This window comes from Somniosus microcephalus, chromosome 29 (genome assembly GCF_052327205.1).
Source record: "Somniosus microcephalus isolate GS21.2 chromosome 29, FLI_Smic_1.0, whole genome shotgun sequence".
Taxonomy (NCBI): Eukaryota; Metazoa; Chordata; class Chondrichthyes; order Squaliformes; family Somniosidae; genus Somniosus; species Somniosus microcephalus.
In genome coordinates this window covers 24,097,153-24,124,080 of record NC_141015.1, presented here as the reverse complement: position 1 = coordinate 24,124,080, position 26,928 = coordinate 24,097,153, and the positions used below count along the sequence as shown (strand labels likewise).

General features: G+C 45.9%; 1 protein-coding gene across 7 annotated transcripts in view; it reads right to left on the bottom strand.

Annotated features, from left to right (window-relative positions):
- Nucleotides 1–26,928, bottom strand: part of c29h10orf71 (chromosome 29 C10orf71 homolog) — a 180,358-nt gene that overhangs the window by 26,867 nt on the left and 126,563 nt on the right. For 5 of the 7 annotated variants that reach the window (XM_085970375.1, XM_085970377.1, XM_085970376.1 and 2 more), the window contains 2 exons: nucleotides 14,075–14,177; nucleotides 1,443–5,626 (listed from right to left, as the gene is read on the bottom strand). In XM_085970375.1, the coding sequence (XP_085826501.1) occupies nucleotides 1,654–5,463 (3,810 nt within the window). In that variant the 5' untranslated portion in view covers nucleotides 5,464–5,626; nucleotides 14,075–14,177 and the 3' untranslated portion in view covers nucleotides 1,443–1,653. Of the gene's footprint in view, nucleotides 1–1,442; nucleotides 5,627–14,074; nucleotides 14,178–26,928 lie in introns of those variants that run through there. The other 2 variants (XM_085970380.1, XM_085970378.1) reach the window with 1 other exon arrangement.

The following is a 26,928-nucleotide window of genomic DNA, read 5'->3' as shown; positions in this document are numbered from 1 at the left end:
AGCTGAAAATTGCTACTTACGACATCCGAAGTTCCAATGGGAGACTGGGAGAAGCTCCTTGGAATTTTACGGCCCAGAGATCAAACCTGGGACCTCACTGGTGTTTAAGGCTCAACGCGGCATCACATGATACATTTGGCCCCCCTCAGCCATCAGGAAGGGGAGGGGAGCTAGCTTGTATATCATTACTCGGTTCACATTATTCTCCAAATGAACTGAGAAATGCCAGTCTTACAATTATTTTTGGTGCTATTGCATTCTGAAAAATGCAAGGAATAAAATTGCACCATGTATCATGTTTAAAGCGTTGCATAGTGGAGATACATCCAGCAGGCACTCCGAACTCGAGAGTATTGCCATTTAGGAGTTATATAGGTTAGCTTTCAAGAGGAGTATTAGAGAACCATAAGTGTACTTCAGTTGACACAAATCTAAGCAATATTAGGTTGTGTTCAAATTTAAGATGTCCTGATTGCGGATGATTTGGTGAATAAATATTGATATGTCTTGGAGAGGGTGCGAGTTGGGTATTGGTGCAAGGGCTTATGGAATGGTGCCAACACTTGACAATAGAAGACATGGCACCACATTACGATCAACATGGCACTCCTTATTTAATAAGCTCAAACCAAATTTTAAAAATAGTGTCATCTTTTACTTCAGCCAAGAACCATCTACAATTTTTCAAAACCACGAGTTTTAAACTTTCGGTGGAAAAGCATCGCTCCTTGTATACCTTGAGAAAAAGCTAAAACATCGGGGGGGGGGGATCACAGAAGGCATATTCCCTGTAAAGCTTGAAATATATTACATATTTTAGTCAGCCATGTGATTAAGCCCACCCATTTTTGCACCAGTTAACTCTCTTTAGAATCATAGAATGGTTACAGCGCAGAAGGAAGCCATTCGGCCCGTCGAGCCTGTGCCCGCTCTCTGCAAGAGAACTTCAGCTAGCCCACTCCCCCGCCCTTTCTCCGTAGCCCTGCAATTTTTTTTCCTTCAGGTACTTATCCAACTCCCTTTTGAAAGCCATGATTGAATCTGCCTTCACCACCCTTTCAGGCAGTGCATTCCAGATCCTAACCACTTGCTGCGTAAGAAAGTTTTTCCTCATGTCACCTTTGGTTCTTCTGCCAATCACTTTAAATCTATATCCTCTGATTCTCGATCCTTCCACCAATGGGAACAGTTTCTCTCTATCTACGCTGTCCAGACCCCTCATGATTTTGAACACCACTATCAAATCTCCTCTCAACCTTCTCTGTTCTAAGAAGAATAACCCCAGCTTCTCCAGTCTATCCACATAACTAAAGTCCTTCATCCCTGGAACCATTCTTGTAAATCTTTTCTGCACCCTCTCTAAAGCCTTCACATCCTTCCTAAAGTGCGGTGCCCAGAAATTGGACACAATACTCCAGTTGAGATGATGCAAATGATTCATATTTTATACAACTTTTGTTTCTTTATTTGATTTTCCAATCCCCGATGCCACATCTATTTTAACATCTGAATAATTAAAGATCACCATACAAAGCAGGACATGTATGAACCACTCCAGATGTCATTGCTGAGTTACTCTACAGACATGTATATAGTCTTTAAAATGCTGAGATTCCTTCAGTACAGGGTTATCACAGCTCTCGTTACCTTTTGCTAATTATTTTCTGTGGCAATATCCTCCAGCTCCCCCGTGACAATTAACTCCAAATTGTGGTGATCTGGTTGTAACTGACTGTCCTTTGAACTGCACCGAGTCTCATTTTCAATCTCTGCCCTGCTCCTAGTGTGAGGATCATAAAGTGTCTCAATATATGGTTGATTTTCTTGTTCGTCTGTGCGTCCCAAGTCAATGTTAGTCCATTCGTTTAAAGATTCCTCCTCTTCCTGTACCTCCAGGAGAATTGCAGGGGCTGACATTTGAGAAGGAGGTCTGATGGCTGATACCGGTGTCAAAGGAAAGGACAAAAACCCGGGGTATAACACATAGGAAGTATTAAAAAAATCTAGCGATGGGTTTTGATCGGTTGAGGGTATGGACACCTGGAAGTACTTGCCAGTTTCGGGATCGTACAATGTCTTTGTCTGTACTTGGATAGGGATATCTACAACAAAGTACTGACCAGATTCAGGATCTTGAAGTAATTTTCGTTGGCTTAATGGAAACGAGTGTACGGATGCAACGGACTGTGCATTATTTAATGCCATGATGTTGGGGGCGGCTGGAATAACACACGAATCGAGTTGCACTGTAGGTACCGGAGAACAGACAATGGGCATTGGTGATGTGGGTACACACGGGGGAGACACTGGCACGGTTGAGCTAGCTGCTTCAGTCTCTGTGTCATCGCCACTTGGCTTTTTCTGCTTGCTATCGGCCCTTTTTCTTCTGGTGGCCAACTTTTTGGCTCGACGCAACGCCTTTTCAGACTTTGGGGGAACAACGGGAGGTTTTCCTGCTGTTTTTGAATCAAAACTGCATGCTGAATCTGGCCGGGGATTCATAGATACTGAACTGCGCATAGGCATCTCCTCAGAGTCAAGTTTGTCACAGTTTAGGCTTTCTTCTGACACAAACATGATTGGCGTTTCCTTAAAAGTAGTCACATCAACATCCTCAGATGCTGTTTTGGGGATGGCTGGCTTCACAGTTTTTGTTACCGGGGATGTGTTTAACACGTTATCTTTGATTTTAAACAAACTAGACCTCGGTGAATTTGTGACATTATTTCCCGGTCCTCGTACTTCTTGCTTTGAAAAAATGTTGTAGAATTTTTCTTCGCACGACAGGCCCGAGGAACTATTGTCTTTCCTTCTGTTTCCTGGTAAATCTCTTGGCGTTTCCTCTTCGAAATGACTTTGAAACTCTGTAAGTAGGTTTTGATTCTCATCCTTCCGTTCAGAATTTGCTGCCGGATCACTCAGTGCATAATACTGCAACTCGTTCTTGTCAAAATCTTTGTTCTCCTCGGCTGCAGGGCGACTATTCAAAGAACTCCTTTTGGCGGCATTGCCTCCAGTGCACCTCTCAGTCGAGTGGTCAACCCTCACTTGTTCTGTGTCCTGACAGTGATCATCCCCTAAGACAAAATAGGATTGATTGGATGATTTGAAGTCCTGTGGAGCTTTGTCTTCTCTGGTAGAATGGGAAGCTACCCTGTTTCTGGGCGCAGTCCCTTCCATCACTGGCCAATGAGTATCTTCTGCTCTTTGTGATGCCGACATATCATTTTGCTTCCTGAAGTGATTTTCATTTGGACGGTTGTCTTTGTGCATGTGGCTGAATAAAGGACAATCAGGCTTTCTGTTGCGATGGAATCTATTTAGTTTTTCTTCTGTCTTTTTTTGCACTGCCTTTGTTTCCTCTGGGCTATTTCTCGCAGACACTGATCTGTTGTGTAAAGTGGTTGGAGGACAATCTATTTTCTTCTTCACATTCAATTTGTTCAGCTGATGTGCCACCTTTCTGTCCAAGCCCCCCTCTGCATGAATTTCTGTTGCTGTCATGGCCGATTGAGGCCTCGCATTTTTTGCCCGCCACCTTCCGGCTTCTTTAACGGTGTGTGGTGACTTTAAGTTGAGACAGTCATCGTTCTTCCAGGTGTCTGGCTCAGCTTTATGGACGATCGCAGCTTTACTGAGACACCCAGCAGTCGGTGTTGCGTTTATGGCATTGGGCATTTTGTCAGGTTTTTCCTGTTCACTGGGGTCACTCATATTGTTTTCTCGAACACCTAGCCTCAAGGGTGCAGAAGACGTTCTTTCACTGGCTTGATGTACGTTTTGAAAAATGTAGTCCTTGTTTTTGCTTGGCTCGGAAAGGTTTTGCGGGGTGATAGCAGATGAGTAGGTGGATTTTACGCGTTTCCTGACATCTTTGAGGTTGTACAGCAGGCTGGATGCCTTGGATTTATAGCTATCACGCGATTGGTAATCAGCGCCTCCTTTCACTTCATCCCCTGGATTCACGGGAAGATAAATGAAAGGAGGTGTCACTACAATTGGCTGTTTTTTGGACGCGTCTGTTCCGTTTGTGTTGTGGGCGATATTTGGTGTCAGGAGCTTTGAAATACTGAAGGAAGGACTTTCCGCCTGAGGAATCTGTTCAGCCAAAGTCACAGCTTCTTTCATGTCAGCCACAGGGTGAGATTTTGTGGAGAGAATGTCTCCACTCACAATCTCGGTATCCATTTGCTTTTTATGTGGTGGATTTCTTGAGATTGTCCACAGCTGAAACCCTTTTTCCTCGTCCCCATTTTCCATTACCCCGCCGCTATTCTTTTCAGGCCTGTCTACCTGTAAACTATTGCCTTGCTCCTGGTTTCCTTTGACACTATAATTATTCTCTGCGGGCACAAATGGGAGAATATCTGAATCTCTGCTACTGGGTGAACAGATCACTGGTTTCTGTGTTGCGTTGGTTTTGACATCATTCGGAGACTGCACTTGCACCAGTGATCGCCTCCTCCTGCCACTGGCGAGGCCATCGCAGGAGCTCTGCATCTGTACACTGGACTGGAGGTTGACGTTAACTTTTTCAATATGCTCGTCCTCTTCCAACAGAGATTTACTGTGATCTTGCCAGGACTTGAATGCACTGCACTCACTATGAAGGAAGCTGCTCTTTGAGTCGGGCTTTCTCGCCTTGTTGGCTTTTTCAGGCGGGCTCTTATCTGACTTTTTACTAGAATGATGAAGAATGGTCAAATCAGTGGGATGACCTGGCTTTCTGAACGGTGCATTTTTCATATGTCCCAAAAGATTGGTCTTGCTGCCTTTGCCTTGCGGGAGTTGTTTCCTATTCACCCAATAATTTTCTTGGCAAGCAGTGGAAAAGCTTGATTTCCCCTTGTGCATGTTGACGATAGCTGACGTGTCCCACTGTGCAATGTTTTTAATGTCACTTTCTTCCGGTAGTTCAGAGTGTCCACTCGGAGCTTGCTTTGCACTGGACGTGAGGTCTCCTGTGAAGTCACTATCACTTTGATCAAATGCTTCAATCAAAGAAGAAACCTTTGACTTGAGTTTACTTGGTTTCTGACCTGGGCCAACGCTTTCACTGAGGAAGCCATTCCCCGTGTGGCCTGTGGCCTCTTTTTCTTCTCGGACGGAACACTGGCCTGCTGGTTCCTGGAATGTGTCAGCTAATTCGTTTGGTTGTGTTTCGCTTGGTTTCGAGGACTTGTTACAGTTTTTCGATTCGCCCGCTGAATGCTTTCTCCTTTCCGAACTTGCATGATTCACACTGACAGCTGATGGCGAGCTGGGCATTTCCAAATCATTGCAGGCAACTTCTTCCGCCACACACAAGCTCTTAAAAGCACGCTCTGTAAGACTACTTACTTCTCGATCCGCCTCATCCAAAATGCTTCCAACACTCGACGTATCACTAAAACCATCCACGTGTTTAGAACGCCCTTGCATGATTCTTGTCTTAACTGCACACCAGTTGTCCAAAGAATCCATAATTCGGGCCCGTTCACCAGAATCTGTTTTGTCAACACGCCCACTGCGTTCAATTCGACTTTCCTTCGCGTTTCTAAAATATTTGGCTTCCTATTTAAGATTTCTGAAGCCTCTTCATCCTTCATCCGTTCAGATACCAAGTCATGAAACAAGGAGTTCTTTCCTGTACAAAGAAACATATTGTTAGTTTGTTTAAAAAACTGAACACTTGAAAGCTTTATCTTGTGGGAGTTATAACAGTAGATAAGGTTGAACATTTGTCACTGTTGCAGTAATTTTATGCTTGTGTTCTAATTAAGCAATACTACTAGTATTGGATCTTGTACACATTCAAATTTTGAGATACAGGAAAATTGAGAATGGCGATAATTGACCTGTAGATGCTGGAAATCTAAAACGTAATTGGAAATATTGGACGTACAATCCCTCTGCACCTCCATCCCCCACCAGGATGGCCTGAGGGCGCTCCGCTTCTTCCTTGAACAGAGGCCCGACCAGTCCCCATCCACCACGACCCTCCTCCGCCTGGCTGAACTTGTTCTCACATTGAACAACTTCTCCTTTAACTCCACTCATTTCCTCCAAATCAAAGGTGTTGCTATGGATACCCACATGGGTCCTAGCTATGCCTGCCTTTTCCTGGGATATGTGGAACACTCTTTGTTCCAGTCCTACTCGGGTCCCCTCCCTCACCTTTTTTTCCGATACATTGATGACTGTATCAGTGCCGTTTCCTGCTCTCGCCCTGAACTAGACAATTTCACTCACTTTGCCTCCAATTTCCACCCTTCCCTCACCTTCACATGGTCCATCTCTGACTCTTCCCTTCCCTTCCTCGACTTCTCCGTCTCCATCTCTGGGGATAGGTTATTGACCAATATTCACTACAAGCCCACTGACTCCCACAGCTACCTGGACTACACTTCCTCCCACCCCGCCTCCTGTAAGGACTCTATTCCATTCTCCCAGTTTCTCCGTCTCCGCCGCATCTGCTCCGACGATGCCACCTTCCACACCAGTGCTTCCGACATGTCTTCCTTTTTCTGCAACCGAGGATTCCCCTCTACCGTGGTTGACACGGCCCTTGACTGTGTCCGTTCTATCTCCTGCACTTCTGCCCTCACCCCTGCCCCTCCCTCCCGGAACCACAATAGGGTTCCCCTTGTCCTCACCTTTCACCCCACCAGCCTCCACATTCAACGGATCATCCTCCGCCATTTCCGCCACCTCCAAAGTGATCCCACTACCAAATGCATCTTCCCCTCCCCTCCCCTTTCAGCATTCTGTAGGGACCGCTCCCTCTGAGACACCCTAGTCCACTCCTCTATCACCCCCAGCACCCCTTCCCCTTCGCCTGGCACCTTCCCGTGCAAGCGGAGGAGATGTAACACCTGCCCTTATACCTCCCCCCTTCCCACTGTCCAGGGCCCCAAACACCCCTTCCAGGTGAAACAGCGATTTACTTGTACTTCTTGCAATCTAGTATACTGTATTCGCTGCTCACGATCCGTTCTCCTCTACATCGGGGAGACCAAACGCAGATTGGGTGACCGCTTTGCGGAACACCTCCGTTCAGTCCGTAACGGTGACCCCGAGCTTCCAGTCGCCTGTCATTTAAATTCACCGCCCCATTCCCACTTGGACCTCACTGTCCTTGGTCTCTTGCATTGTTCCACGGAAGCTCACCATAAACTCGAGGAACAGCACCTCATCTTCCGATTAGGAACTTTACAGCCTTCCGGACTCAATATCGAGTTCAACAATTTCAGATCATAACCTCGGCCCCTATTACATTTTTACTTATATTTTTCATCCACACCTTTGTTTTGTTTTCCCCCCCCTTTCCTTTTTTTTCTCTCCCACATGGCAGCTGTCTCCCATTCTGCCAGAACATTTCACACCTAATCTAGAGCCGTCTTTTGTCTCTTTACTAGTCCTATCACCATCTCGTCTCGTTTTGAATACCTCTTAATGTCTCTTCACTTCTCTTTTATTCTCTCCCAGCCTGGCCTCTTAATCTATTTCATTCCCTGTGCCTCTTTAGTCTTGATAAAGGGTTTTGACCCGAAACGTTGACTCTAATTTCTCTCCACGGATGTTGCCTGGCCTGCTGAGTTTTTCCAGCATTTTCTGTTGTTATTTTGGATTTCCAGCATCTGCAGTATTTTGCTATCGTGGAAATATTGGAATCTGCTGACATCTATCTCATTGAAACATATAAGATTCTGAGGGGGCTTGACAGGGTAGATGCTGAGAGGTTGTTTCCCCTGGCTGGAGTGTCTAGAACCAGGGGGCATAATCTCAGAATAAGGGGTAGGCCATTTAAGACCGAGATGAGGAGGAATTTCTTCACTCAGAGGGTTGTGAAGCTTTGGAATTCTCTGCCCCAGAGGGCTGTGGATGCTGAGTCTTTGGGCTGGATTTTGCCAATGGGGAGCTTTTGGAGGCGGGACTCCCACTTGTTGGGTTTTAGTCCCGCCTCCATCGACGTCTGGCCAACCCACGCTATTTTCCCTTGATTGACCTTGTTAAGCCCGCCCAGCGGGCTCAGCAGGCCAATTAAGGGAAAGCCGGTTACAGGTGACGTCAGCGAGTGCCGTTTCATCTGTCAAGAACTTTTGACAGATGAAATGTCATCATTTGACGGCTCTGTGAAGCTGTCAAACACTGACAATCTGTCTTCTAACTTGAGTCTTTACTCAAGACTCAATTAGAGAGCTCTCCTGACCAGAAAGCAGAAGGCTGCAGCTTTTGACAGTTCAGCGGCCATTCTGCTTCCTGTGCCGGTGAGCTGAGGGACTCCCGAGACCTGAAGGGAGGAAGCCTGCAGGAAGAAGTAAAGGTAAGTAAAACCTATTAAAACACTTTACACACACCTCACACACTTACCTCTGCACACATGCACCTATCACTCACCTGCACACCGGACATCTCGGCCCCTCCGACCCCCGCAGACCGACGGCCCGCCTCGCTGACCCTGGCGAGGTTCGGAGCCATCGGGAAGCCCACACTTTAGGGCTCAAAATAGGGATTAGGCAAAAAACTGCCTGTTAACTACCTGTTAACTACCTGTTAATTGGCATTAATCCCCTTCCTGCCTCGAGGAGGCAGGACCCGGCGCGGGTCGGCTACCCGCCTCCTGGCAAGATGGATTGGAGGCGGGTTGGGAGCGGGTTGGGCACCTGCCCCCAAATTCTGCCATTTTCCCAGCAGTCCCGCCTCCAAACCCGCCTCCCCAGGGCTGGCAAAATCCAGCCCTTTGTGTATATTCAAGGCTGAGATCGATAGATTTTTGGATTCTAGGGGAATCAAGGGATTTGGAGATCGGGCAGGAAAGTGGAGTTGAGGTCAATGATCAGCCATGATCTTATTGAATGGTGGAGCAGGCTCGAGGGGCCGTATGGCCTACTCCTGCTCCTATTTCTTATGTTATGTTCTTAGAACACAAGTCAATGTTTTGGTGTAGAACCCTTCCTCAGAACTGAACGATATTACAGATGAACAGTGTTTACAAAGGAACAGAACAAGGGAAAGGGGGAAGGTGGGGAGATGACGAACACACAGGGGGAAAAATTCGTTAGCGACCATTTTGTATCGCTAACGTTGCCTGGATGCTAAATAGCGGCGGCGATCCCTAAATTCAGTTTTAGCGTCCCAAGGACGAGGTGGAACGCTAGTTCAAGCTCTCCACTTCCTTCTTAGAGTGCTAACCCCGAATATTGGGTTGGTGCATTCTGCAGCGCTACGCACTGGGCCACATAGCGCTGCCGCATGGAAGGGTTTTTCCCCTCATTAAAGGGGCGGGCCCAAGCCCACAACTCTGCGGGGCCCTACCTGGACCACCGGGGAGCGGGACGGCATGCCAGCAGCAACAAGAGGTGTGCCGGGCTGCCAGATCGCGGCACGGACCCCGCAATTATAGTCAACTTACTAACTTCCAACACCTTCCACTCTCTACCCATCCCTGAACTGGAGGCACGTGAGACGGGAATAGGTCAAATCTATTGTAAGCATATTTGAAAAAAAATGTCTCATTAAGAAAGGAAATAGAGAAATGCTCCAAGAATAATGAGCTTCTTGGGTTCCAAACCCTGACTGAGCTCCATTCAGTTTCCACACCAGCTGCTTTGCTTATTTGGACACAAGCACAATTGTAAATATAGCTGTAGTTATAAAGTAGAGCCATAAATTAAAATATAATCACCCAGAGGGGGGTGGAATCTGAAGTAGGAGGCAATCTTAAAATGTTTGATAAAAATCAAAAAGTTAGTGTCACACCTATTTTCTATCATCAGACATTGCCAGCTTGCATTGTCATAACATACAGTGCTTATAACATGCAATAAAAAGGTTCTACATTTTTTGTCAAACTATTGTGAATGGAAATATTAATGGCTTAAGTAACAGTAAACATGTTTAAATTTTTCATTCGTGTTTAGATAAGTGGTGATGTTAATCCATCTTTGCTCATTTAATTAAAAAAAAGGCATATACATGGGAAGGAGAGTAGAGAGTTCAATCTGTGGTTACCTTGGGCCTCATATTCAGATCCACAAAATAAGCCATGAAATAATATCTGACCTCACACACCATAAATAAAGCTAAAAATTTACATTTCAGTGCCTGGAAATGGTTTAGTCCGTGGGTCAGCTGAACTTAATATGGATTTGATTTGATCTTAAAATCAAGATCAGAATAATTGATCTTAATCTCAATCTGAGTCCCTAATTTAATTCTGTGCTCTCCATAGAGAGTCGCTTTTCCAGGAAGCTCAGGTAGGAGATTGGGGCTACAGTGTTGCAGCCCTACCTCCGACCTGCGGTCTCTTTGAGAGTAGCTTCCTCATTGGGAGCACTGAGTTAGCCCATTTTTTAGTCTCCAGAAAGTCCTGCCGAATGCTAGGGTATAGCCCCAGAGGCGCTGGCCACCATCCAGTAAATCACTCGAGGGGTTATTCTTCCTGGTGTGAAGCTTGACAATTAGTGGGGAGTTCTTCAACCTCGGGGAGGGTGGGGTAGCGACTTGAGAGCCCAGCCTTATTCCATGCTCACCTTATTCCATGCTGCGCAAATAGAGGTAAACAAATATGATATGATTGGGATTACGGAAACATGGCTCCAGGGTAGCCAAGGTTGGGAACTCAACATCCAGGGGTATTCAATATTCAGGAAAGATAGGCAGAAAGGAAAAGGAGGCGGGGTAGCGGTTTGAGAGCCCAGCCTTATTCCATGCTCACCCCAGCCTCTACACATGGGGTCACTAGACATATGAAGAAAAAGTGAGAAAAGACCGTCAGGCCCACCCACGCTCACGCTATCAGACTGACGGTGCAACTTCCTGTACCATCTGCCCAACAACAGTAAGACAACGGAAACACTGGGAGATTCTTCCCCGACTCCTTAAGGCAATCAAGCAAGCTTCGAAGACCACGGTAAACCATGGTGTATTATTAAAGGAATGAGAAAGAAAGGCTTGCATTTATATTGCGCCTTACACTTCCTGAGACACTTCACTTCCAGAGCCAATGAATTGCTGTTAAACTGCACTCACTTGTTATGTAGGCAAAAGCAGCAACCAAATTGTGCTCAACAAAGCCCCACAAACAGTGAATGACCAGATAATCTGTTCTTGGTGTTGGTTGATTCAGGGAGGAGTATTGGCCATGACACTGGGGTAACTACCTGCTCTTCTTTGAACAGTACCATGGGGTCCATTATGCCCTCTTGAATTAGTGGATGGAGCCTCAGTTTAACATTTATTAATTGTACTTAACTAACCCAAAAATCACATATATCTCAATTTTCTTAAGAAGACCGGGATAGGAACAGAAAATGCCACTTCCATCCATTGGGCTAATCCCAAAGCTCACAGTAATCAGAGAAATAAAGGGATGGAATCTGACCGGTCTTCCCCTCTCCCTAGTCCTGGGGCACTGAGGCCGATAACAACATTCCTATTTGTCTCTCAACTAATATCTGTCACCTCAACACCTAACGAAATATATCAGATTGACCCTGGGACTCTCCCGGTGTGTATGGCTCAGTGCCACACTGGGAAGTGTATTTACCAATAAGTCAACGTTTTCTCAATCTTAAACAAATCCGAGCGCTGTTGTAACTATGGACTGGTTACCATGGTGGGTTAGACACCGACCTTGAACCGTGGGTTCAAATCCAGCTTCAGGCTGATCGGATGCAAGAGCCCTATGTAAGATGGGTTTGGGCAGCCTCAATCCAGTTCGATAGGCTCCCAACATAAAACTGTCCCTAATTTGGCAGTAATTGGCAATCGCAGTGTGGGAAACAGAAACAGAAATGCTACAAGAGGTTCTTGGGGTAGTTTGGAGCTGAGATGTGTTGTTGGGGGAGAGTAGAGGGAGCTTTGCTTTGCAACTAACTGTAATACCTGACTTGGGTGTACTTGATACTGAAATGGAAATGGTTCTATTCTCTCACACCAACATCCCTCACCTTAGTGTGTGTAAATTCCATAGGCAATATACAATGGGACTGTGCAATTAATACATTTCCTATAACAAAATAAGACCTTGAAACTAAGGGGAAGGGTCATTTAAAAATAACCATTTTGTTTATAAGATGGGTTGTAGAATGCTCTGCAATTTCCTATTGGCTATGTAACTGAACATATCTGAATTATTCTTAAACATAGATATTAGCAATATAAAATATGAAGCACAATTTGAATTACTGTACAATATGTCTAATGTTATTCAGTATAAAATTATATAATTGATGTACACTTCAGGTTGGATAGAAGGTAATCCTACTTATTAGTTTTAGAATACAAAATATTTCTTGTCAAGTTACTTATGAATGGGTTATATTTAATGTACAATTTACACTTGCATCCTATCAGGTATTTTTACACAAAATATTTCTGAATTTTATAAAATGACCTAGGGTTTCGTGTCGTAGGCTCTTACTTTTGTCTGTTTACATATTTTTCTCAGTAGAATGAGGATATATCAACTGCATGAATTAGTTGAATAGCTTGCATTCAAAATCTTTAGCAGGAATTGTCTGCTGACAACTGTCCGGCCAGTAGAAGGCAGAGTGGTCCATAAAGTACAGTATCTCCTTACTGACTGCTACTGACTGAAGTATCAAAGTACTAGACCAGCTGAAAAAGTTTTGCGAGCATAATGCCTGAAACTGAATCTGTCTCCCTTAGGTACTGGGCCAGTAATGCTGATACACTGCACGTAATTAAAACAGTCTGTAACAGGTGCCACAGGTTCTCCATGCTGCCTTCATTGGCCATGTCAGTTTAGGACACCGGAATCCTCCACAGATAGGTCAGGGACTTAAGTCATTCTGTAAATGTGGGTCCTACAAATGTTTCCCCCCCTCCCTTGTCTCGCAGGCTGCCGTCCAGTGGCCTGATTGAGAACTGCTGAAATTCTCCCAGGTCTGCAGCAGGTAGGTTCCAGTCATTTAAATTCACCGCTCCATTCCCACTCGGACCTCACCGTCCTTGGCCTCTTGCATTGTTCCACGGAAGCTCAACATAAACTCGAGGAACAGCACCTCATCTTCCGATTCGGCACTTTGCAGCCTTCTGGACTCAATATCGAGTTCAACAATTTCAGATCATAACCTCGGCCCCTATTACATTTTTACTTATATTTTTTTTCCCACCCCTTTGTTTTGGGTTTGCCCTCCCCCCCTTTCCTTTTTTTTTCTCTCTCCCACATGGCAGCTGTCTCTCATCCTGCCAGTACACTTCACACCTAATCTGAGCCGTCTTTTGTCTCCACTGTCCTATTACCATCTCGTCTGGTTTTGAATACCTCTTAATGTCTCTTTACTTCTTTTGTTCTATCGCAGCCCTGCCTTCGATCTACTTCATTTCCTTTCCAGTTTTGAAAAAGGGTTTCGACCCGAAACGTCGACTCTAATTTGTCTCCACGGAAGTTGCCTGGCCTGCTGAGTTTTTCCAGCATTTTCTGTTGTTATTTAGGTTCCAGTCCTGTTGCTGCTTGAGCCAAGAGCTCAGATAAAATGTTATTGTGACTTTGTAGCTTAAATATAATTTAACAGAACTTTCCCCTTAGTGCCTCTATCCACAATGACTTTATTTGTATATTTGGTGATGAAAAAGGCAATTGTAATGAGAAGTATTTGGAGAAAGTGTGTCAATAAGAGAGCCATGGTGTTTCTCGTAGCTTGATGCACACACCAGCAACATCAGATGAGCAAGTCATGATTTCCGGCTCTTGCCTTCCTCCCAGATGGAAGGGAAGCTCGGTCTAGTAGATTGGCCGTGGGTGCTGCCATTGCCATTCCATGGACAACCAACAGGACATTTCAGAAGATGTTAAAACTCAGCTGGGTTACGCCACATAGATTTCAAAAGGCAGGCATTGAACCTGGGGCCACTGAATTGGGAAACCAGCCCAAGAACTGAGACCATAATTTTTTTTGAAATTTATCAATTTATTTTTCACATGTAAATGAAATTTAAAAAAAAAATGCCCTAAAATGTAAACGACACGTTAAAAAGGATGACTCATTTTTGTTTCAAATGCAGTTGAACAATCAGTAGTACACATTTTTACACGACAGCGGAAAAGCCTTGGCCTTAAACGTACCTGCTGTGTCAGCTGAAGGAACGGGGCTTGTGTGCATTCCGACCAGGTTCCTGTACATTTAAAGCCTCCTGTCACACCTTCATTTGGTCTCATTGCTGCCCATCTATAGCGAGAAGTTAAATTTAGTGCAATGAACTAGATCCTTTGCTAGTAAAACTTTGATTAAGCATAGCTGTGACCTTCAGCCATTTTGACATTGCTTGAACTCTCTCAGCCCATTATCAACATCAGAAATGCTGATTGTAAACTAAAATACCAGACAAAAGTGATCACATCCTATCTTAAACTGCTGATCTTTCATACTCATAAAGTATTATAAACATAATAGTTGGTGATTGATATAATCCAACGATTCGATGCTGGTGCAGCTTCAAAATGGGGTCTCTCTGGAGAAGAAGCAGAACAAATTTGCTTTTGGTAAAAGTAAGTTATGCTTTTCTTCCCTCTTGTGCCCTCTCCTAAAGGCAGTGCCTCAAGCTGGGGTAGAGTTCCACAGGCTGCAGGAGCCCTCCCGTACCTCACCCAAATAGCCAGTTCTCATACATGGGACGAAGCAGTCAGTGTCGGCAGGTTGCTTGACAAAGAACGACATCGCAGCCAAGCTCGGCCCTGTCTTCACCCGGCGATTACACCCACTCACATTTCGGTAGGAGGCCAGTATGAACGGGACACACTGCCTGTTTGATTCCTTCTCCCCAACCCAAGGCTGTCCTGGCTGAGATCAGCTCGCCCTGCACAGATCAACGTTTGAACCTGCGACCGTCTTTATCGCCATGGCTTAGTGTGGAGGCATAATTGCAATGCTGCTAACAATTGGCTGTTGCCAAGATAGCAGCATCAATGGTAATTACTGTATTATTGTACTTAGCTCATACATTGCTAAAATTGTTATTTGGCATGGTTTGCACTGCAGTCTCTAGTCCTGAGAAAGTGACAGCTGGAGTGCAGAGTAGATGGAGTGGATGTATTAGATGTACAGTTGCTGTGTAGAGTCAATGGGGTGGATGTATTGGATGTACAATTGGTGTGTAGAATAGATGGAGTGGAACTATTGGATGTACAGTTGCTGTGTAGAGTCAATGGGGTGGGTGTATTGGACGTACAGTTGGTGTGTAGAATAGATGGAGTGGAACTATTGGACGTACAGTTGGTCTGTGGAGTCAATAGGGTGGATGTATTGGGTGTACAGTTGGTGTGTAGAATAGATGGAGTGGAACTATTGGACGTACAGTTGGTCTGTGGGGTCAATGGGGTGGATGTATTGGGTGTACAGTTGGTCTGTGGAGTCAATGGGGCGGATGTATTGGGTGTACAGTTGGAGATGGAGTCTGTCGCAAATGGTAATACAATGGCTTTATGCAATGAAAGAGACTTGGCGGTTCCCACACTAGGAACTGTTTGGTACCTCAGTTATGGAGCCTTTGGGTTGAACCTCATAACTTTGGGTTCAAATTGTATTGGAAATCACGCATGTCTATGCAATAGGATTCGAGGTCCAGTCGTACAAAAATGTTAAATGAATGGAAAATTTGACTGCAGTTGACTGTTCCAATCCTCTATCGCTGCTGACTTGCTAAGTGATGAGGATATGAAAACTTTGATTGTTAGAGCTCTTTCACAGAGATGGGTTACTGAGTCCCAACTCAATTCCCTTTACATTACTAGCACACCACAGTCCAATTTTCCCAACTCTGTAGTATAATGGGAAACAAAATACAATGTGATGAGGATCCCCCTCCTCCTTCAGATAAAGGGAATTTATCAGGGTGCTGAGGTTCTCTTTGCCTTCCTCAGCTCCAGCGCAGCAATAGACATTAGGTACACTTTCACTCTTTCGCCTTATCCCTCTGTCCATCACAGGAAAGAGGATTAGCTTCTCCTGCTCTTCAGCACTGTCGCAAGAAAGGGTATCAGCACATTCCTGACCTGGATCTCAGCTCCTCCAAAGAGAGGACATGAGCACACTGTGGGGCTGTTTCTCTCATACTCTGAATCTCCTGCAATGGCTTCACTTCCCACCACCGCACCAAGGATCTATCCTTGGCCTCCTCCTATTTCTCATCTACATGCTGCCACTTGACAAAATCTTCCGAAAACACAATGGCCCAGAAATTCGGGTCGGGGGCTTCCCGCGGGTGCAAGCCCCCGACCTGCACTTACCTTGCGCGCCGGCCGTTGAGCTGTGGGCCCACGTGGAATTCCAATCCTGGGCCTGCTCCAACTGCAGGCGCGCTGTGCTTGCGTATCCCAGGGGCGCAGTTAGTTCGATGCGGCCCCTGGGATCACGTGGGCCATGGGGAGCCAATTGGAGCAGGGAATGCTCCATTCATAAGATTGACAGGAAGACCTGTCAAAACTTATAAATACTACGGGCCCCAAAACATCACTAAATCTTCAAATACATTTTTTTTTAAATCACATTTTTTAAATAAACTATAAATGACATGAAATAACTATTTTAAACAATAATTTAAATTTTTGAAAAAAATAATTTTATTTTCTAACGGGGCTAAAAATAAACTTACCTTGCTTTAAAGTATTTAAAAATAATAAACCAGTGGAAAAAATGTTTTAATTTTAATTAATTCACCACTTACCTTGTAAAAAGCAGGCCTTACGCCTGCTTTGTAAATGTGTAACTCCTGGAGACTTACCCTCCCGGGAAAACCTGTAAAAAAAAAACGAAGTTCGATGCACATGCGTTCGAACTCTGAACCCCTTCGTTCAGGGGATCGGAAGTGCCGGTTTCCCGCGCATGCGCAGTGCATGCAGGAAACCGGCACTTCCATCGGGCCTACGGGTGAGTACCGCGTGCGTACTCACCCGTGGAGACCCGAATTTCTGGGCCATTGTCAGGTTCCCCATGTACGCTGGCGACACCCAGCTCTACCTCACCACCACCTCTCTCGATCCCTCTGCCATCTCTATGATGTCAGACTGCTTGTCCAACACCCAGTACTGGATGAGCAAAAATTTCCTCCAATTAAACTTTGGGAAGGCTGAAGCCATTGTCCCCACCACAAACTCTGCTCCCAAGCCACTGAATCCATTCCCCTCCCTGGCCATTGTCTCATGCTGAACCTCGACGTCCTATTTGACCCTGAGCTGAGCTTCTGACCCCATATCCGCTCCATCACAAAGACCGCCTGCTTCCACCTCCGTAATATCACCTGTCTCCGCCCCTGCCTCAGCCCAGCTGCTGCTGAAACCCTCATCCATGCTTTAGTTACCTTTAGCCTCAACTCCTAGCCAACTTCCCATCTTCTACCTTCCATAAATTTAAACTCATCCAAAACTCAACTGCCCGTATCCTAACTCGCACCAAATCCTGTTCACCCATCACTCCTGTGCTCACTGACCTACATTGGCTCCCGGTCACTGAACACCTCCAATTTAAAATTCTCATCCTCATGTTCAAATCATTCCATGGCCTCGCCCATCCCTATCTCTGTTACCTCCTCTAGCCCAGAACATTCAGGGAACAATGTGTTCCTCCAACTCTGGCCTCTAGTCTATCCCGCTTCCTTCAAACCACCATTGGCGGCCGTGCCTTCAGCTGTCTGGGCCCTAAGCTCTGGAATTCCTTCCCTAAACCTCTCCGTCTTTCTCTCCTCCTTTAAGACGCCCCTTAAAACCTACTCCTTTGAGCAAGCTTTTGGTCACCTATCCTAATGTGTCCTTCTTTGGCTCAGTGTCAATGTTTGTGCGATAATACTCCTGTGAAGCGCCTTGGGAAGTTTTACTATGTTAAAGGCACTATACAAATGCAAGTTGTAGTTGTCATTGCCTCACAAGGCTGTTACACAAATACATTGTCGAAGTGCAATGAAATTGTATTACTGGTTGTGTGCCACGCACAATCTTCATTATCATGGATCAGGAGTAAACCCTTTCCTGTTAAAATCACTGGGAAAAATATCAGACTGAAACCAGACAGAATGCTTCTTATTACCAGATGCTAGCTACTGCTGTGAGATCCGGGGCTGTTCTTGGCTGTACCAGGCATTAGCTTTGCCCACAAACTCCCCATAGGCGAGGATGGTGCCCCATTTATATTGCAGCACGCGAGCTGTCCTTTCACTGACTGGACAGCTGTATAAGTGAGACGGAGTGCATGCCTCTGGAAGCACCGCCCTCCACCTCACAAGGTGGCTCTGCTGCCTGCCTTTGGAAGCCAACAGCTGCCAGCGGCCAACATAAATGAGCGCCACCGGCAGCTCTTGTTGGCCAGGTCACCAGATCTCAGCCCAGCTGTATGGGCCCACTCTGTGATTTTAACATGGCTGGTCCATGCACGGCGACCAGTGACTCGGGGGAGTCCACAGCCGGAATCATAAAAGTCCGAAGCCTTGTGCACACGCAGTCATTGCTGTGACCTCCGACTTAGCCTCTGGTTGGATGTAGTCCTGGAAGTTTCATCACATGACCTCCCACCTCCCACCACCCTGCCTGGGTCACACAGCCTTTATTTCCCCATTTCCAATATTTCTATAAGTAATAAACCAAAGTGTTCAAAGTAAAATGAAGAAAACACACAGGGGGATAAACTGGGTTGATTTGCGCCTCTCGTTAGCGCCCCTGGGGGGTGCTAACGGGGTACAAATCCTCCAGCGCCCAGGCGTGGTGCCGCTAACACCAGCCGCAAAATTCAGCGGGAGGTCAGCGGCGGCGGAAACCGGTAGCGCCCTGTGGTGCTGCGCCTCTGGCGCTGACATCATCACCGTGCGCAGCGCCCCGTTTGCACCCCGGCCGCCAACTTCCCTTGCGCCCCCTGACCTATCGCCGGACGATAAGGGCGCCAGGGTCAGGGGCTGTTCTTGCAGCAGCAGCGGCACTTCTTAAAGGGGCAGGTGTCAGGTGGCCCTTTATTTTTGGCCGACTGCCAGCACCTTCCCCCCTTTCACTTTTTTCCTCAGGGTGCCGTCCGCGATCGCTCAGCCCGGCACCCCTCTTGAGTGCCGGGCTGTTTTCATGGCACCCCGCTCCCCGGTGGTCCAGTAGGGCCCTGGTGCGTGCAGCGCTAGGCCCCTCCCCTTTAATCAGGGGAGGGAGGCCTGTGATGACGTGGCGCTATGTGTCGATGCGCATGCGCTGTTACACATAGCACCGCCATCTTCAGTTGTAGCGCCCCAAGGAGAAGGTAGAGTGCTTCCAATAGCACCCCACCTCCTGCTTGGGGTGCTACTACTGAATTTCCAGCAGAGGGGCGCTAACTTTTTCGGGGCGCTAAAATTAGCCGCCACCCAATTTCCCCCCACAATGTTTTCAACGCCCCTATGATTTTTCTCCTGGGTGTTGCTCGCTTAAATGAATCGTTAATTCCTGGAGACACCAGGACAAGCCTGGCGGTTTGGTGACTCTAAGTATAAGTAGGGCAAATTCTGAAGATGGGGGAATCCCATTCTTTTGTAGAAGCACTTCCACTGTAAGTGGTTCTGCAATATTAATAATGGCCCACATTCTACACACAAAGGCCGCACAATTTAAGCAATAGATAAAAAATGCCAGCTCCCATCGCTGATAGTGTTCATCTCATGGGTCAGTTTAATACCTGTTTATTCATCATCAGCCAGACTCTAGTAACTGTTGGATTATACTGTGCAGTTCTTTACAGTATCCTAAACGGTCCTTTTGTAAATATAAAAGAACGCTTTTATAAATATACTGAGGTTGAGTTTCTACTGGCGTTCTCATGATCTTCTGTCATCACTGCGGTGGGACATTGGGAAAACTGCTGCTGCAGTTGGACTCCATTATTTCCCAACAATGTGCGATGTTTTATATGCCTCCATGGATTCTGTAGGTCAGCATGTATAAATTGTGCCAACACCTGGCTGCACCAGCCATTGGCTTGGTTGGCGTTTATGATATCCTTACAGCCCATAGCGCTGGCACCATTTGCAAAGACCTAAACCAGACAGGCAAGTGTGATAACATCAATGACGTAAGAAAACTACGAGGCACTTGGTCTGAGTATTAAACAAGGCTTTAATCAACTGTTTTACAACATGGAGATCTAGTTGTGTCCTTCACTAGTTCCTGTTAAAGAATGTCCTGAGCAAGCTGGGCCCATGCCCGAGTATTTATACTCTCCCTGGACAGCGCCACCAGCAGGCCGCCCAGTATTATTTCATAAGTCATTTCCTCATGAATGACGAGATTCCTGTCAATCAATAATCAATGCTTTCACGTCATAAGACAGAGAAGGGAATGAAAAGATGGACATTCATTTTTTAAAATAGGTGTGTACAGTAGTTTACATTCGAGATGGGTGGCAACCCTACTGCAGGTCGAGGGTCTAACATGTCAACTGTGGCTCAGTTGTTAGCACTCTCGACCTCTGAGTCAGAAGGTTGTGGGTTCATAGTCCCAATCCAGAGACTTGAGCACAAAAATCCAGGCTGACACTCCAGCGCAGTGCTGAAGGAGTGCCGCACTGTTGGAGGTACTGCCTTTCGGATGAGATTTTAAACCAAAGCCCTGTCTGCTCTCTCAGGTGGACATAAAAGATCCCCAGGCACTATTTCGAAGAAGAGCAGGGGAGTTATCCCCGGTGTCCTGGCCAAGATTTATCCCTCAATCAACATCACAAAAACAGATTACCTGGTCATTATCACATTGCTGTTTGTGGGAGCTTGCTGTGCGCAAATTGGCTGCTGCGTTTCCTACATTACAACAGTGACTACACTTCAAAATGTACTTCATTGGCTGTAAAGCACTTTGGGACGTCCTGAGATCGTGAAAGGCGCTACAGAAATGCAAGACTTTCTTTTGACTTTTGCAGAAGAACTTTGTACAAGCTCACACACACCAGTTTACAGCATAAAATATGCAAATAAAGAAAATGCAAGGGAGGCTCTAGTCACCTTATATGTCTCTCGCCTTCTAACATTAATAATGATGTGGCAGTTCGGATGAGTTAATTTTCCCTTTAAGAGGATTGCACCACACCAGTGCTGGTATGGAGCCTAGATTTTTAAAGGATGATGATGAATATCACTTCAGTGCGGTGACACGTCAGTCTTCACACAAAATTATTACTGCAGAAGCTGTTTAAAGTGTTGTGATGGCATTACTGAGGCTTGTGACTAATAGGCACAGAAGATACTGCTAAGTTTGCAAAATGCAAGTACATACAGTTATCTTGATCGTACCTATGCTCTTCCAGCTTTTGAGGCAGACCATTTTCCTCAGATAACCTGATATAGTTGGAATATTAGACTTGTCCAGAGCTAATTTATCTCCCAATAATTGGAATGTGGCTCTGGATTTTGGCTTGGATTGTGAATGTACAGCACAACTACAACAACTAGCATTTATATAGAGCCTTTAATGCAGTAAAACATCCCAAGGTGCTTCACAGGAGCGTAGAAACATAGAAACATAGAAAAATAGGAGCAGGAGTAGGCCATTCGGCCCTTCGAGCCTGCTCCGCCATTCAATATGATCATGGCTGATCCTCTATCTCAATACCCTATTCCCGCTCTCTCCCCATACCCCTTGATGCCTTTTGTGTCTATAAATCTATCTATCTCCTTCTTAAATATAATCAGACAAAAATTCACACCGAACCACAGAAAGAGACATTAGGACAGGTGACAGAGGTAGATTTTCAGGAGTGTCTTAAAGGAAGTGAGAGGTGGAGATGGGGAGAGGTTTAGGAGGGAATTCCAGAGCTTAGAGCCTAGATGCACGAAGGCACGGCCGCCAATGGTGCGGCGAAGGAACTCGAGGATGCGCAAGAGGCCAGAATTGGAGGAACGCAGAGTTCTCAAAGGGTTGTAGGGCTGGAGGGGGTTACAGAGGTAGGGAGGCAACAAATGGGAGCAACACAATGCATTTTATTGTTGGGAATGCGCTGGGGTAGACTCCAATCTTTCAGAAACCACACACGTTTACTCAGTGTGACATTCTCGGCCAAGTAAATAGTTTCTGCCGGGTGCCGTCTTTGTATATTATGGGGTATATTTTCTGGCTGGTAGGATCCAGCGTGATTTAGAACAGTGGGAGCAGGACATTTAGTGGCACCTGACCCTGCCAGGTCCCTGTTGAAATCCTGCATCTAGTGATTTTCTGTTTGGGCTTAATGCGTACCTAGGTAGTTCAATAACAACAACAACAACTTGTATTTATATAGCGCCTTTAATGTAGTAAAACATCCCAAGGCGCTTCACAGGAGTCTTTTAAGACAAAAAATTTGTCACCGATCCACATAAGGATAAATTAGGGCAGGTTACGAAAAGCTTGGTCAAAGAGGTAGGTTTTAAGGAGCGTCTTAAAGGAGGAAAGAGAGGTGGAGAGGCGGAGAGGTTTAGGCAGGGAATTCCAGAGCTTAGGGCCCAGGCAACAGAAGGCACGGCCACCAATGGTTGAGCGATTATAATCAGGGATGCTCAAGAGGGCAGAATTAGAGAAGCGCAGATATTTGGGGGGGTGGGGAGGGGTGGGGGGGGGGTGGGGTTGTGGGGCTGGAGGGGATTACAGAGATAGGAAGGGGCGAGGCCATGGAGGGATGAATTACATAGAATTTACAGCACAGAAATAGGGCTGAAATCCCGGACCTCCCTACCTAACAGCACCGTGGGAGTACCTTCGTCACACGGACTGCAGCGGTTCAAGAAGGTGGCTCACCACCACCTTCTCAAGGGCAGTTAGGGATGGACAATAAATGCTGACCTTGGTAGTGACGCCCACATCCCAAGAATGAACTTTAAAAAAAAGTGGTGTACAGGCGCCTTTGCCTATTTTACATTTTTGAAAATGGGCACCCAAGTTAGATTTCCAATTCTGCGTTGCTTCCTGACCGTTGGGAAACAGGGCCCTGCCCACCAGTGCCCAGTTGTTTTATAATATTAATAAAGAGAAAACCAGAGAGTTATGGTTACTGTATATACTTGGCTGCAAGATCAGAAATTTATGAGCTCAGTTTGGGGCTCAAAGTAGGGCATGCATCTCAAACAGGTCAAATCCTCATTCACATTTCCCTGTTGGCTGGTTTAATTCCCAGCTACCTGGGATACGGTAGCATAGTGGTTATGTTACTGGACTAGTAATCATGGACTAAGGATCCGGAGACTTGTCCCACCACAGCAGCTGGGGAATTTAAATTCAATTCATTAAATAAATCTAGAATAAAAAGCTAGTACAGTATCAGTAATGGTGACCATGAAACTACCGGACTGTCGTAAAAACCCATCTGGTTCACTAATGTCCTTTAGGGAAGGAAATCTGCCGTCCTTACCCGGTCTGGCTGATATGTGACTCAAGACCCACAGCAATGTGGTTGATTCTTAACTGCCCTGTGCCACTCAGTTGCCTTCAAGAAGGTGGCTCACGACCAACTTCTCAAGGGCAATTAGGGATGGGCAATAAATGCTGGCCTTGCCAGCGACGCCCACATACCGTCAATGAATTAAAAAAATATGCAATTTCAGCAAAACTGGTGGATCCAGCACAGTCTTCAGGCAGGAGTGCCGTCAAATTGAAGCCCCATTCATGCCTCTGCAGATAGGGATCATCACCTTCTCTTGCCCTCCAAGGGCAGAAGGGTCATCACATTAAATGGACGGCTGCGATCGAGGCCATTTTATTTTGGCCACGAGTCCCCAGCCCATCCACACGGACCAGAAAAGAGAATTTCACACTGCCTGTTTGCACCTTCCCTGGCATCATGGAAAGCTCACGTTCATAATTGCAGGATCCTGAACGCAGCCTGCGTCCTTGTTGTTCTGTTGTTGCTGTTGGTCCCCGAATCCGTTTTGCCGAGTGTATAAACAGGAAAAATTGGGAACAGAGGCAACAGCATTTTGGGCCCGCAGAACAGAAAGGATTCCATTGCAAAAGCACCCAGCGACATTTTCGCGACAACATGTAAATGCAGATGTATTAAAACTTCTAAAACTGCACGGACACAGAAGAGGAACCTGTCAATATTTCTTGAAATAGTTCTAAGAGGATACACTTTCCTACACCATAGTTTAGTTTATTTTTAGTGTGTTTACAGGACAGCTGTGATTATGCTAATAGATCTTGGAGACCATTTGTTTTATTCTATTTGGCAAAGCGATATCAAATAGCTTTATCATTTAGATCACTGCAAGATATTTGTGCCATTGTGTAGATATGGATAAATATTTCTTCACTGATCAGATATCTGAAAGGCTGAAATTTAGAGATGCGGATATTTTACTCACACCACGGGAGGTGGGCCTGGCTAGGTGGATATTAATGGTGGAGGAAACCTTGCGATTTATTCTGGATCTGAATTTGGGAATAAATATATGTCATAAGGCTGTCCCGTTTGCTAATTCCAAATCCAGGCAGGGTGGGGGAGGGTTTTTAGCCGGGGTTGGGGGCCGAGGGTTGAGGTGGGGGAGGAGAATCAGACTGAGGCTTGAGAACTGATGTTGGCTTCATGGATAATGACATTTCACTGAGAACCTCGATAACAAACCCTCCCCATCATAAGACATGAAGCAAACTGGATAAGAATGGATTCCTGTTTTGGAAAAGAGACTCTGGGTGTCCAGTTCGAAAGAAAGAAAGACTTGCATTTATGTAGTGCTTTTCATGACCACCGGACGTCCCAAAGTGCTTTACAGCTAATGAAGTACTTTTTGAAGTGTAACATAGAAACATAGAAACATAGAAGATAGGAGCAGGAGTAGGCCATTCGGCCCCTCAAGCCTGCTCCACCATTCAATGAGATCATGGCTGATCATCCAAATTCAGTACCCTGTCCCTGCCTTCTCCCCATATCCTTTGATCCCTTTAACCTTAAGAAATATATCTAACTCCTTCTTGAATATATTTAATGAATTGGCCTCAACGGCCTTCTGTGGTAGAGAATTCCACAGGTTCACCACGCTCTGGGTGAAGAAATTCCTCCTCATCTCAGTCCTAAATGGCTTACCCCTTATCCTTAGACTATGACCCCTAGTTCTGGACTCCCCGGCCATCGGGAACATCCTTCCTGCATCTAGTCTGTCCAGGCCTGACAGAATTTTATAGGTTTCGATGAGATCCCCTCTCAATCTTCTAAACTCCAGTGAGTACAAGCCCAATCGACCCAATCTCTCCTCGTACGTCATTCCTGCCATCCCAGGTATCAGCCTGGTGAATCTTCGCTGCACTCCTTCCATGGCAAGAACATCCTTCCTCAGATAAGGCGACCAAAACTGTGTAGTCACTGTGTGTCACTGTGTAGTCACTGTTGTAATGTAGGAAATGTCATTATATTCAAAATATGGTTGACAACCCTACTGTGGGGCAACATTGGCGTGATAGGTGGTACATGCCACCTGAGATACCAGGCAAGGGCATAGCTCTGACTAACACAGCACCTATCTCTGTTACTGACTCCAGTGCTGTGAAGCGTACAGTTGACATATGTACAAAAGGTTGGCTTAGCATAGAGTTATCAGGGCCAGAGTGATCTCCTGGACTGGTTTCAATCACTTACGGGGGTCGGAGAGGAATTTCCCACATTTGCTTCCCCCCCCCCCCCCCCCACCCCTAAATTGGCCTGATATTTTATCTGGCTTTTCGCCTTGCCTAGGAGATTACTTGGCTTTTGGGTGGGGTGGGGAGTGTATTTATTGTGATACACAAGGCAGCACAATTGTGTGGGACATGCTGGGTGGACCAAAGGGTCTTTTCTTGTCCATCATTGTTCTTATGTTCATATACATTGGCTGTTCCTACCTGAGAGGAGAAGTAGGGTTGGCAGGATGGGGCGGGTCATATTGATAGATGAAATTGGGATGACTCCATGCTGGTAATATCTTATTGGTGACCTCTTCTGAGGAAGTGCGGTACCGCCTGTTGAGAGGCCCGGGGTGACTTTCCTTGGAGTTTCTCCCACTCCGTCGCCAGAAGAATGCCAGAAACCCAATTACACAATAAATGGGAAGTTACAGTGGCCAAGTGGGAGCTGCTCCAAGGAAATTCCCAGGACCGGTCAGGGAAATAGGAGGATTGAATAGGCGCCAACTTGTCCTTTCTCACTCGTTGCCTTGTAATACTGAAAGAATGTAAAACCACCAAACTATAGAGTTTAGGGAATTGCTATCCTGTTAAACCATGTGTGCAGCCTGAATTAAGAGTAAACGCTGCTGTTAATGTGCTTTGGTTCTGATTGTCCTGCATTCCCAGGTAACGTGTTACCCAAAAGAGAGTTCAATGATGAGAAACAGTAGGAGATCTATGCTCCACAAGGAGTAATAAGGACTAGGAGGAGGAATGTGTCATAGCATCCTAACTCGCACCAAGTCCCGTTCACCCATCACCCCTGTGCTCGCTGACCTACATTGGCTCCCGGTTAAGCAACACCTCGATTTCAAAATTCTCATCCTTGCTTTCAAATCCCTCCAAAGCCTCGCCCCTCCCTATCTCTGTAACCTCCTTCAGCCCCACAACCCCCCGAGATATCTGCGCTCTTCTAATTCTGCCCTCTTGAGCATCCCTGATTATATTTGCTCAACCTTTGGTGGTCGTGCCTTCTGTTGCCGAGGCCCTAAGCTCTGGAATTCCCTGCCTAAACCTGTCCGCCTCTCCACCTCGCTTTCCTCCTTTAAGACGCTCCTTAAAACCTACCTCTTTGACCAAGCTTTTGGTCACCTGCCCTAATTTATCCTTATGTGGCTCGGTGTTAAATTTTTTTTGTCTTATAACACTCCTGTGCAGCGCCTTGGGACATTTTACTATGTTAAAGGCGCTATATAAATACAAGTAGTTGTTGTTAAAGTTAAATGTGAATTACAGATCATCCGACTCAATCTCATGTAGTGGGTGACAGTCTCACTTGTGGACAATCATCCTCTCGCTCTCAGAGCCTTGAACATTATCTACAGCTT